An 11,860-nucleotide genomic window follows, 5' to 3' on the forward strand; every position below is an offset into this window, starting at 1 on the left:
ATAGCCACCGCTTTATATAATTATTGCTAAAAGCTTAAGTGACTCTAAATGCAATGCCATTAATTCAATCACCACTAAATATTTTCGCGACAATAAAACCCATAGTGAATATATATCTAAAATCTGAACTAGTAACTAAGAAGCAAGTTGTAGTTGATAATTAATATTAAAAAGTTGTTTAGCTGTTTTCATGTGTTTGGATTAGTACTTGGTCAAGTTAATCACTAGGTCTTTCTCTATATATAGGAGGGCTAAACACTAATTACTTAATTATAAGTGAGAATATTAAGGTAATATATCTGCCTAATTAAGAGTAATTTTAGAGAAATTATTTTTGCAAAGAAAGAGTAAAGGAGATGGAAGGAGGAATATTGAAGTTTTTGTTCTTCACTATACTAGTTTTTGTTGCAATAGGACATAGTAATGGTCAATTAAGAAAAGATTTTTACAAGTCGAGTTGTCCACAAGCTGAACAAATCGTTCAAAACATCACTTGGAAACGTGTTGCTACTAATTCTACCTTGCCTGCTAAATTGTTGAGGATGCATTTTCACGATTGCTTTGTCAGGGTACATATGTATTCTCCATACATTATTTCAAATTTACTCAATTATTATCGTTACATAATTTTATACATTGCGATGAAATAATTTATACACGAATTTTCTTTTAGGGTTGTGATGGTTCAATATTGATAGACTCCACAGCAAACAACAGTGCAGAGAAGGCTGCAATACCAAATCTAAGCCTAGGAGGTTTTGATGTGATTGATGAAATAAAAACTGCACTAGAAAACACTTGTCAAGGAGTCGTATCGTGTGCTGACATATTGACATTAGCAGCTAGAGACTCTGTTTCGTTCCAAGTAAGTAGTTCGATATAAATTTAATTTCTATACACTGACAGTCAGTGTCATAAAACGTTTAGCTATAATATTTCATAGATAATCATAAAATAGATTACTTATACCTAATACAATAACATGCTATAATATTTCACAGTAATTCTCGAGATTAGTTATCTATTATCTCTCGTATGATATGTATAACTTTTTGATGACATGATGTGGTGATGCAGTTTAAGAAACCAATGTGGGAAGTGGTAACTGGAAGAAGAGATGGAAGAATTTCAAAGTCTTCAGAAGCACTCTCTGAAATCCCATCACCATTTTTCAATTTCACTTCCCTCAAACAGTCCTTTGCCAACAAAAGTCTCACTGTTCATGATCTTGTGGTTTTATCAGGTTGGTTTATGGAATTAATACTAAAAATTCAAGAATGTAATATTCTCTATACATAGTGGATAGAATAAAATTTGGGAAAAAAAGATAAATATATCACCGAACTATCGTAATGTAGATATCTTTCGTCATATTCTTAATTCTTGGGACATTGGTGCAGCCCCTGCCTTCTAAAAACTAGGCATATATACATACACGAGTAATAATTTTATTCGTCGACCCGACAGATAAGATTGCACCACGTGTCCCTAATAGTCTTCTGTTAGAGCGAAGGGTATATACACTCTAGTTTTTGGACGGCAGGGGCATGAATGTCCCAAAAGTATGACAAAGGGTATCTGCATACCATTTACGATAGTTCAGAGGTATATTTGTCCTTTGTCCCTAAAATTTTCACAGTAAATGTATTTTAACTTGTCATTGTAGCCCTTCTTTTACAACAATCTCTCCACCTCTACGAGGTAGTGATTATAAGGTCTGCGTACACTCTACTCTCTCCAGACCACACTTGACTCTTAACTTGGCGTCAGTTGACAACTATGACCTTTAACTTTGGGTGTGCACAAGTAGACAGTTAAATTTGTATAAAACTGAACAAATAGACACATTCTTCCTACGTGACAAAATTTTGTGTCGTCCAACGCATTATATATGTCATGTAGGATACGTGTATTTACTTGTTTAATTTTACACAAATTTAAATGTCTAGTTGTGCACATTCAAAATTGAAGAATGTAGTCGTCCGCTGAAACCAAGTTAAGGATCATATTCATGTATTATACGTAAAATAAAAATTCATTACATTGTCAAGTGCATATATGTTACTTAAATCTATTTAAACATGAGATGGGATTGTTGGGATTTTGCAGGGGGACATACAATTGGAGTTGGACATTGTAATCTCTTTAGCAACAGGCTATACAATTTCACAGGAAAAGGAGATTCAGATCCTTCCTTAAATTCAACATATGTAACTTTCTTGAAAACAAAATGTCAAAGCCTTTTAGACAACACAACAATTGTTGAAATGGATCCTGGGAGTTCTTTAACCTTTGACAATAATTATTTTTCTGTCTTGAAACAACAAAAGGGCCTTTTTCAATCAGATGCTGCACTTTTGACTAATAAAGGAGCTAAAAATATTGTTGATGAGATGCTTATTGATGGAAAATTCTTCACTGAATTTAGCCAATCAATGAAGAGAATGGGAGCTATTGGAGTATTGACTGGATCTAATGGAGAAATTAGGAAAAAATGCAATGTGGTTAATTAATTAATTCTTTTAAGCAAGCCCTGTGTGTGTGAATTTGGTTGAGCTTTGTTTGCTTCTTTTTATTTAATTAGTTGCACAAGGAGTATAAAAATAGAGAGATAGATGTTGTGGTTTGAGTTTTGGATATGTTTGAAAATTATGTTGGGAGCGTCACCTTAAATGAATCATGCAGTGTGCAATTTAAATTTAATTTAGTTGAGATTCAAGGTGGAATTCCGACGGCACATGGAAAAAAATAATAATTGATTTTTGTGTATTGATGAGTGATGTAATGTTTATGATTGATTAAATAAGTAATTGGGAAAAGGGTCTGATATACCCCTCAACTTTGTCATTTGGAGCTGATATATCCCTCGTTATAAAAGTGCCTCATATATGGCCTTGCCGTTATCCAAACGGCTTACATATACCCCTGCCGTTATAAAATGGCTCACATATACCCTTAATTTAACGGAAGTTAAAAAATTAGTTTTAAATTTATATTTATTACTTCTAATTTTTTTTTAAAAATTATTTAGGGGTATATATGATTCTTCTATCAAAGTACAAGGTATATTTTAATTTTTTTCATACATAAATTATTTTTTGACTTCTTTTATTATAATTATTTGAATTTGTTATTCTTATTTTATTTTTTCTTTCATTCCTTAATTTAAAGAATAAAAAATTAAACTATTTTTTTGTGTGTATTATAATTTAATTATGTATTCGAAGAAAAATTTTGGTCATCTACAATAAGTTTTACAAGAATATTAGTGAAACATAAATAAATTTGATTATCAAAATATAATTATAAATTAGTCATTGAAACAAAAAAAGTCAAAAAATATATATTTGACGAGGATTAAATTTACTCATAAAAATAATAAAAATTTAGATGAAAATTATTTTTTTTTTCATTTCCGTTAGAGGAAAAGGGTATATGTGAGTCATTTGTTTACAAGTAGGGGTATATATGAGCCACTTTCGTAACAAGGGGTATATCAGGTCTAAATGACAAAGTTGAGGGGTATATCAGACCCTTTTTCCTAAGTAATTTGTTTAATTTATTCCCTCGGTATAAAAAGCATAATAGACCTCTGTATGTGTCATATCTTTTTAATTGTTGATTAAATTTATGTGACATTTATTTTGCTGAATTACACGCCATTAGGAGTGAGTAACGGAACACAATAATTTAAATTAAAAGAAAATTAAAATCATAAGAGGAAAAACTAATGACATTGAAATAAAAAAGGAAAACGACGTAAATAAAGAGTGTTTAGTATGAAGAAAAATATTTTTTTTTTATTTTCTCATGCTTAAGTTGGTCAAAAATATCTCGTAATCCAATATTCCTAATATAGTACTTGTTGGAGTCTTATAGTTTGAGTTGTATTATATTACGTCTCTATGCACTTAGACAATATTAATATATTTGATAATGTATACACACAACACCCCCCTCTTCCACCACTTCACTAGGGAACTGAACGAGGAAGGGGAAGGATTTGGAGTGAAAAAAGTAATCTAACTTGAAATATGGTACATAATTAATAAGTAGTAGGATAATATATAATTGTGTGAAATTTTAGATTGGTTTAGTCAATATAGCACAAATGTATATGTAATTGTGTAATTTGTCCAAAAATAAATTATGCTATGAAATGATAGAACTATGGTGGATATCCAGAATTCCTAAGAAGTTACTTGAGTTAAACTATATCTTATTTTTAGCATAAAACATCTTTTAAGTTTATAAAAGTGAACAATTTTCATTCTTTTATTAGATATTGTCAAAAAAAATTAATAGATCCTACAAAAACAGGAGCAGTTCACGTAATTATCAACAAAAGTTTTCATGCATAATTTCATTACATGCTATAAGAAGTTCTTGAAAAAAATATTTAAAATGTTAGACGCTATTGTTTAGTGAAACAAAAAATGTTTGGAAGGTGTGAGGATACATGATCTGCTCTTTTTCTCATTTAGTAACGAAAAGAAGATGAAACTTAATTAACTTTACCTTTTTCATACCCAAACTATATTTAGATCAATAAATATTTGGGACCATCTTATGTGGAAGTGATCAGTATATTGATTATGTCTCGTATTTGAGTTTCATTCTACATTATTAGAAGATGAAGCCTCCAACAAATGTTGCTTTCAACATATTCAATTGAGAAGAAACATATTTCAACTAATAATATTTTTAATATCAAAATTACATGAAAAAAAACTGTCAATTTAAAAGATTTTGCATAATGCTAAATTCAATTACCGAAAAAGTTCACCATAGTATATTTAACGTAGCTAAGAATAACTAAGAAGGGATAACTTGAATTTTGTGGGATCTTAGTTTTCTGATAAATTCAAGTAGATAGATGAAAATTGTTCACTTTTAAATATTTGAATAATGTTTTCCGCTAAAAATAATACTTTAATGATGTACTTTTAAGTTTGGATATAGTTGAACTATGATTTTTCCATGATACATAGTTTATCTTTCACTATCTCTCACCAGTATAGATTTAACTCTCACACCCTTTAACCTTCATATTATCTTAACCTTTTGTATGACTATGTGAACACTATAAATAGAACAAAAACTCATATATATGGTTGTACATCATCCAACAAAATTGGCAAACAATGATCAGAATAACCAAGTTTCAATCTTTTCAGTGTTTGCCTAATGGTGCAAAGGGCTCTTATCAAGTGGACATCATAGTAGACTCAGATAAGAAGACAAACTTTTTTGTTAGTTAATTTACTTGTTCTTAGATGTGCGAATATTAGCTTGTAAATATTGATCTACTATCCATCTTTCTGCAAAAGATTAAAAAAAAAAGCAACTTTCACATATAGCAAACACAAAAAATTATATTGTATGTTATAACTATAGTTTGCATAATTGCGCTCCGTAGCAATTTTTATGTTTTTCATGGCTAGGGGTGTACATGATCGGGTTTTTCAAATATCAAACCAAACCATTCGTGTAAAACTTTTATATTTATAAACTAAACCAAACTAATAAAATTCAAATTTTTTGGGTTTCTCAACCTCGAGTTGGTTCGGTTTTTTCAAATACCAAACCAAACTATTGTGTTTAATTTTTAAATTTATAAATCAAACCAAACTAATAAATTTCGAATTGTGCTTCAAATATTTCTTTAGTCTAACCAAAATACAATTATCTAAGGTGTTTCTTAAAAAAATTAACACAAATTATGAGATGAGTATTGATGACACAAAAATATTCAATAAAAGTGAATAATGAAATCATCATATAAAATAAATGTTATAACGTCATAACGAAAATTATCATAATTTAAAAGTACTAAATCATGCTAAAATAAATTTAATAAGTATTAGTTACATTACTAAATATTTAAGGAAAATTAAAATTAGATTATGTATTTTAATTATCTAAACTAATTTAAAACTAAAGAAAAAATATTCAATATTTTGTAATTCTTAGTGTTGAATTGATTTTCTTTTTGCATAATTATTAATTTGATTTTGATTTAAATTTTATTATAATTATCAACATCTATGAACTATAATCTTTATTGGACAATTCCAAGTTCTCTAAGTTTTAAACTTGAAATAATATATTTAAAAGATAAAAATTATGAAGTAGTATCAGGAATATTTTAAAATGATATCAAAGTAAATATTTTTATGTATAAAATAAAATTTTAAAATTATATATCTAATGTCGGATTGGTTTGATCTCGGGTTTTTTTTAGTTAAAACCAAACCAACCCAAATATACTTGTTTTTTTTTCAATACCAAATCACTTGTCAGATTTTTTTTTTTGTTTGACTCGGTTGGGGGTTCGATTTGGTTTTCCATTCGATTTTGTACACCCCTAGCTATGACTATTTCACTATACATATATACAAAAGAAACAATTGGTTTTGGTATACATATACAAAAAGTCAATTGTATAATTTGTATTTTTGTAAAGCGAGAAAGAGAAAGACAAGAGAATGCTGGCAGGGGAAAATCGTATTTGTACAATCATAATATAATTGTATATGACGAAAATATATGCATTTGTATTTGTATATACAATTTTCTCTCTCTTTATACAAACACAAACACAATGTATACATTTGTGTTTGTATAAAGTGAGAGAGGCGAGTGAGAGTAACGAATGATATCTGGGATAGTGGCGCGCGAGATCTGGGAAAGGGGAGAAAGACACTATAAAATACTGTGAATTACATGAGAATTTTTCTGGGAATTAGTATGAAAATAATTTGCAGGAAGATTTGGGATAGGGGAGAAAGACACTATAAAAAGCTGTGAATTACATGGGGATTTTTCTGGGAATTAGTATGAAAATTCACAGGAAACTTATTTTCATGCAAATTTTCAATACTAATTGCCAGGAAAATCCCTATGTAATTTACAGTTTTCTTGTAGCGAGGGGAGTAAAAATATGTGTATATATACAATTTTCTTTCGTTTTATACGAACACAAACACATTTTAGACATTTGTGTTTGTATAAAAGTGAGAGAGACAAGCAAGACTACCCAGCGAGAACGAGAGCGGCGAGGAGATTCACTAGAGAGAGACGAAATAGCAACAGATTTCCATGGGGTACAATTAAATCAAACTATGATTATATCATTTAATTTAAACTAATGATTTGCTATTATATACAATTTTTTCAGATAAATTATTTAAGATATACAATTCTTGCTAACCAAAGATATTTTATTATTATTTTTTAAAATCAAATATTTATCTTTAAAATACATATGACATATTTATATACGTACTTCGTAATTATGATCATCACATTATCGATGCGTCGGTGTATTTTTTTAATTGGGTGGACACTAAATCACGTTATAATTTAGTGCATGTAGAAAACTAAAGATAGTAATATTCTGTTTTGGGTTTGTTGGACGTGGTGGTGGAGGGATATAAAAATATATATAATACTTTACTATATGGTATATGAAAGTTCAAAGTCAAAATGTGTTGAATTTTAGATTATGTACCGTTTGAATACGCAATAACATGCCAACCATACTACAGTTGAATTTATTAACATATAATATAATGACTATAATTACATACGCGTAACTTAACACTAATTTTTCTTCTTATTTTGATTAATTTTGTGTTCAAGTAATTAGAAATGAAAAACTAGCTTTTCCAAGAAGCATTAAGAATGCTATATTGATATCGAGATAGTCGACTCTTTTTTATAATCAAATACTTTAAATAGATTCATAAAATTCTTATTTCATAAAGATATCAAAATATCGTATCCCAAAATATTCTATAGACTCTTGTGTATTTTATAAAGATCAAGATCTCGAATATTGATGTGGTTGAACTCTTCTTGACAATCAAATACTTTACAAAATCCACATAATCATTTTACGGAAATCAAATAAATTACATCTCAAGAAAATTTAAATCATCCTAATTCAAAAAATATATTATGAACGATCCTCAAAAAGAATTAAGAAAACAAATAAATTTATACCTACATGTTGTTTATCGATAAAAAAAACCTACCGCTGACTATTTCAAAGACCCGTGAACTCTCTTAAATACTCGTAAATTAATTATTTTAAGATAATGTAATTTTTAATGTTATTTAAAACACCACTAGATCAATCTTGATTACTTAATTGTTCTTTGACTTAATATTCAGCAAAAAGATTTTGGCAATATATATATATATATGCTTTGCTAGTGGTATATAATAATATAAAACGATTATCATTTCATTCTCTAATAAATAAATTAATCTTCTTCCACTAGTTCTTCTAATTTTGTTTGATTTAGACAATTAGTCAAACAAAATAAATAAACTATTAGTAATATATCAAGAAAAAAAAACCCAATTTTAGTTGATTTTTCAAGTTAATTATGGTTAACCATTATATTTTGGAAATCATTGTCTGTTCGTGGAATTGACAAAAGAGACGTGTTTGTATTTTTTATTACGTACTGATCGATTTAAATCTTTTTAACTCAAAGGATTTTGCCCTCGAATTCGATATACGTCTAATAACAAATTTTTACGATTGTGTAAATAATATGACATGTTTAACATTATTAAAAAAATGCTATTTTTCATAATTCTCGTGTATAGTTATAAATTAAATAAGTTGACAATAAAGTGGGATAGCGATATGATGTGTCAAGTACATTAAGAACTCATATTTGTTTTAATGATTGTCTTAATTTTAGTTATTCTGATCTTAGTATAGGTCGAATGATTAAGATTTTGAATGAAGTTCTAATATCATTACGATGCTTATTTATGAATTTCTACATATTATGACAATTTACTGTTACTCTATCTATTTTCATCCACCCTCACCAATCATCATTTTAGCCATGATTATTAGTACCACCACGATCATCATTCCAATTTCAATCATCACTATCGCCAAATCACCAAGATCAATCGTCATTAGTTGCAATCATCACCACTATTACTAACCATTATTACATCAACTAATCACTATCAATAATTACATTATTAGTCAGCATTATTTATTGCTAACCACCAACAACATTCACCACCACTATTATTATCAATATCATTTTGCTATTAATTACAATTACCACTACCAACATCGACAATTAATGACTACTGTCAACCATTATAGCATAATATACTGCACAAAACCAACATCATCTCAAATTGACACACACAATCACCACAATAAGCCGCCATCATCATCAACTGTCATATAATTTTTTAAAATATTTTATTGATATAATATTAGATAAATTTTAGTATTTTATATTTATTATTTTTTAAACAATGACAAATTTATACATTCAAATTTTGAAAAAAAAACAGCCAAAATCATTTAATATTTAAATCTTCATGCAACATCTTAATATTGAAATTCATACTTCTATATCTTAATATTCAGATGTCTATTTAAATTCAAACGTCTTATATCTTAATGAAAATAAATGAGACTAAGTATTTTTTTGTCAGTTATGTATAAAATTGTTCTTTTGATGATAATAATAATAAAAAGTACTAGTGTATATTTTAGGAGACTTTTGAGAAGATAAACTTGATCGATACGACCCACAAACTAAGGCCAATTTTAAGTGAACAACTATTTTTATATGTCTTCCCACTAGGTATCACACCTTGTATCTTTGCCTATAAAAGGAAACTCTTATTGTAGGCTTCTTCATCATCTTAATTAATCATTCTAATTAGGCTTAAGTCCTTCACTTAATTCCTAGCTAAGAATTAAGACAAAATGAGAAGTCAATTAGTACTAACTTGTCTTGTTTTTCTATGTCTTGTTCTTGGTGGAGTTGCTGGGGGTGCAGCTAAGGTACCACGCAAGAACTTCTATAAGAGTACTCGTTGTCCAAATGCTGAACAACTTATTAGAGATATCACTTGGAGCAAAGCTAAAAATGATGCTACCTTGGGTGCTAAATTACTTCGAGTTCACTACCATGATTGTTTTGTTAGGGTACGTACCAATTAGAATATTACTACTAAGCATATGTACGTTATTTCATAATAGGATTATTTAAGTTATGTACACTGACATTGTAGGGGTGTGATGCATCCATATTGCTAGACAAAGTGGGAACAGTTGATTCAGAGAAGGAGGCTAGGCCAAATCTCTCTTTGGGTGGTTTCGAGGTGATTGATGATATCAAGCGACAAGTTGAGGCTAAATGTCCTGGCATTGTTTCTTGTGCTGACATTTTAGCTTTATCTGCTCGTGATGCTGTTTCTTTTCGTGTAAGTTATATAATAAGGAGATTCAAGAAATTAATTTATACAATATATATTTTTTAAAAAAAATTCTCTTCTATATATAATTAAGTCTTTGCATGCATGTGCGTAGTTTAAAACTTCAATGTGGGAAGTGGAGACCGGAAGAAAAGATGGGAATATTTCCCTTGCTAGTGATGTGAATGGAAACTTACCTTCACCATTCTCAGATTTTGCAACCCTTAAACAAATCTTTTCAAACAAAGGCCTAAATGTCGATGATCTCGTTGCGTTATCAGGTATAAAAAATATTATATGTATCTTACAAAGCGAACAACATAATAAATCAATTTATACTGTCAGTGTATACACACGTTTGTAATAATATACTTGATGTATATATGTAGGTGCTCACACAATTGGTGTGTCTCATTGTGGAGCATTCTCAAGGAGACTCTTCAATTTCACTGGCAAAGGTGATATGGATCCAACTCTTAATGCTACTTATGCTGAATCATTGAAGAAATTGTGCCCAAATCCAGCCAATCCAAATACTACTGTGGAAATGGACCCTTTAAGTTCAACTTCATTTGATAGCAATTATTTCAACATTCTTATTAATCAAAACAAAGGGTTGTTCCAATCAGATGCTGCACTTCTCAATGACAAAGACTCAGTAATTGTCATCAAGAAATTACTAAAAGACAAGACTTTCTTTATTGAGTTTGCAAAATCCATGAAGAAAATGGGAGCCATTCAACTTCTTACGGGAAATGCTGGAGAAATCAGGAAGAATTGTCGCGTTAAAAACTAATTATAGTAAAAGAAAAAAAAAACTATGATTGTATCATATGTATGTTGTCACGAAAAAGTGTACAACTTACATGATCTCTTTTATTTATTATGTTATAGTAATTGTTCATGTGGTGTAACAAATTAGGTTTACTAATTTGTATTGTTATTGTTTGAACAAGAAAATTGTGGCAATAAATTTATATGTGTTCAACTCTTTGAAAGTATTGTTTAATGAACATCTACAAATTTCAAAGTCCAACTTAACTGCAAGTTTGAAGAAACTTATTTAATTTGCTTGATTGCAAGCTTATTGAGAAAATGTTGTACGAACATTTACGATACAATTTATTTATAACACTTCTCATTGAATGTTTATTAACAAATAACATGTCTAAATAAAATCTTACTAAAAAAAATTCATTGCAAATTAAAAAGTTACTTTTGAAAACTATGCTTATGCCTACTGGATTTGACGGTCCGTCCCCTCTAACCCCTCTATATTTGTGTACTTATAATCTCTATCTCGGTATAATTAAAGTTAAATATTTTATCTTAGATATAGTGAGATCTAAATAATCAGGCGTCAATGCAGAAGTCAACAACGATAAGAAATTTGGTCATAAATCACACGATAAAATAAATATATACCAAAAAGCATATTGTTTTATATGATTTAAAAAGGGAAAAATGTTTGAAATATATCAGAATTTCGATCGAAATTGTTGTAACAATTTTAAACTTTGGACAATATCCCCTGCACTATATAATATTGTATTTTTTTAATATATAAGTGTTTGATACAATATTTATGATGTCCATGTGGATACTT

At 28.8% G+C, this 11,860-nt stretch overlaps 1 protein-coding gene across 1 annotated transcript; it reads left to right on the forward strand.

Moving 5' to 3' along the window:
* Positions 1–273: 273 nt before the first annotated feature.
* LOC101247458 (uncharacterized) lies at positions 274–11,252 on the forward strand. The gene is made up of 8 exons (XM_069294784.1): positions 274–569; positions 674–865; positions 1,078–1,243; positions 2,110–2,511; positions 9,759–9,985; positions 10,072–10,263; positions 10,370–10,535; positions 10,644–11,252. The coding sequence occupies exons 1-8, from the start codon at positions 357–359 to the stop codon at positions 11,048–11,050; spliced, it is 1,965 nt and encodes a 654-aa protein (XP_069150885.1). The 5' UTR covers positions 274–356; the 3' UTR covers positions 11,051–11,252.
* Positions 11,253–11,860: the final 608 nt, after the last annotated feature.

Source organism: Solanum lycopersicum, chromosome 1, assembly GCF_036512215.1.
Source record: "Solanum lycopersicum chromosome 1, SLM_r2.1".
NCBI classification, from domain to species: domain Eukaryota; kingdom Viridiplantae; phylum Streptophyta; class Magnoliopsida; order Solanales; family Solanaceae; genus Solanum; species Solanum lycopersicum.

Excerpts from the sequence above, each read along its gene's own strand:
- LOC101247458 (XM_069294784.1), top strand. The coding sequence starts at position 357 with ATGGAAGGAGGAATATTGAAGTTTTTGTTCTTCACTATACTAGTTTTT. Across the intron at positions 1,244-2,109 it reads TGATCTTGTGGTTTTATCAG|GGGGACATACAATTGGAGTT; the intron begins GTTGGTTTATGG and ends GGGATTTTGCAG. Across the intron at positions 10,536-10,643 it reads TGATCTCGTTGCGTTATCAG|GTGCTCACACAATTGGTGTG; the intron begins GTATAAAAAATA and ends GTATATATGTAG.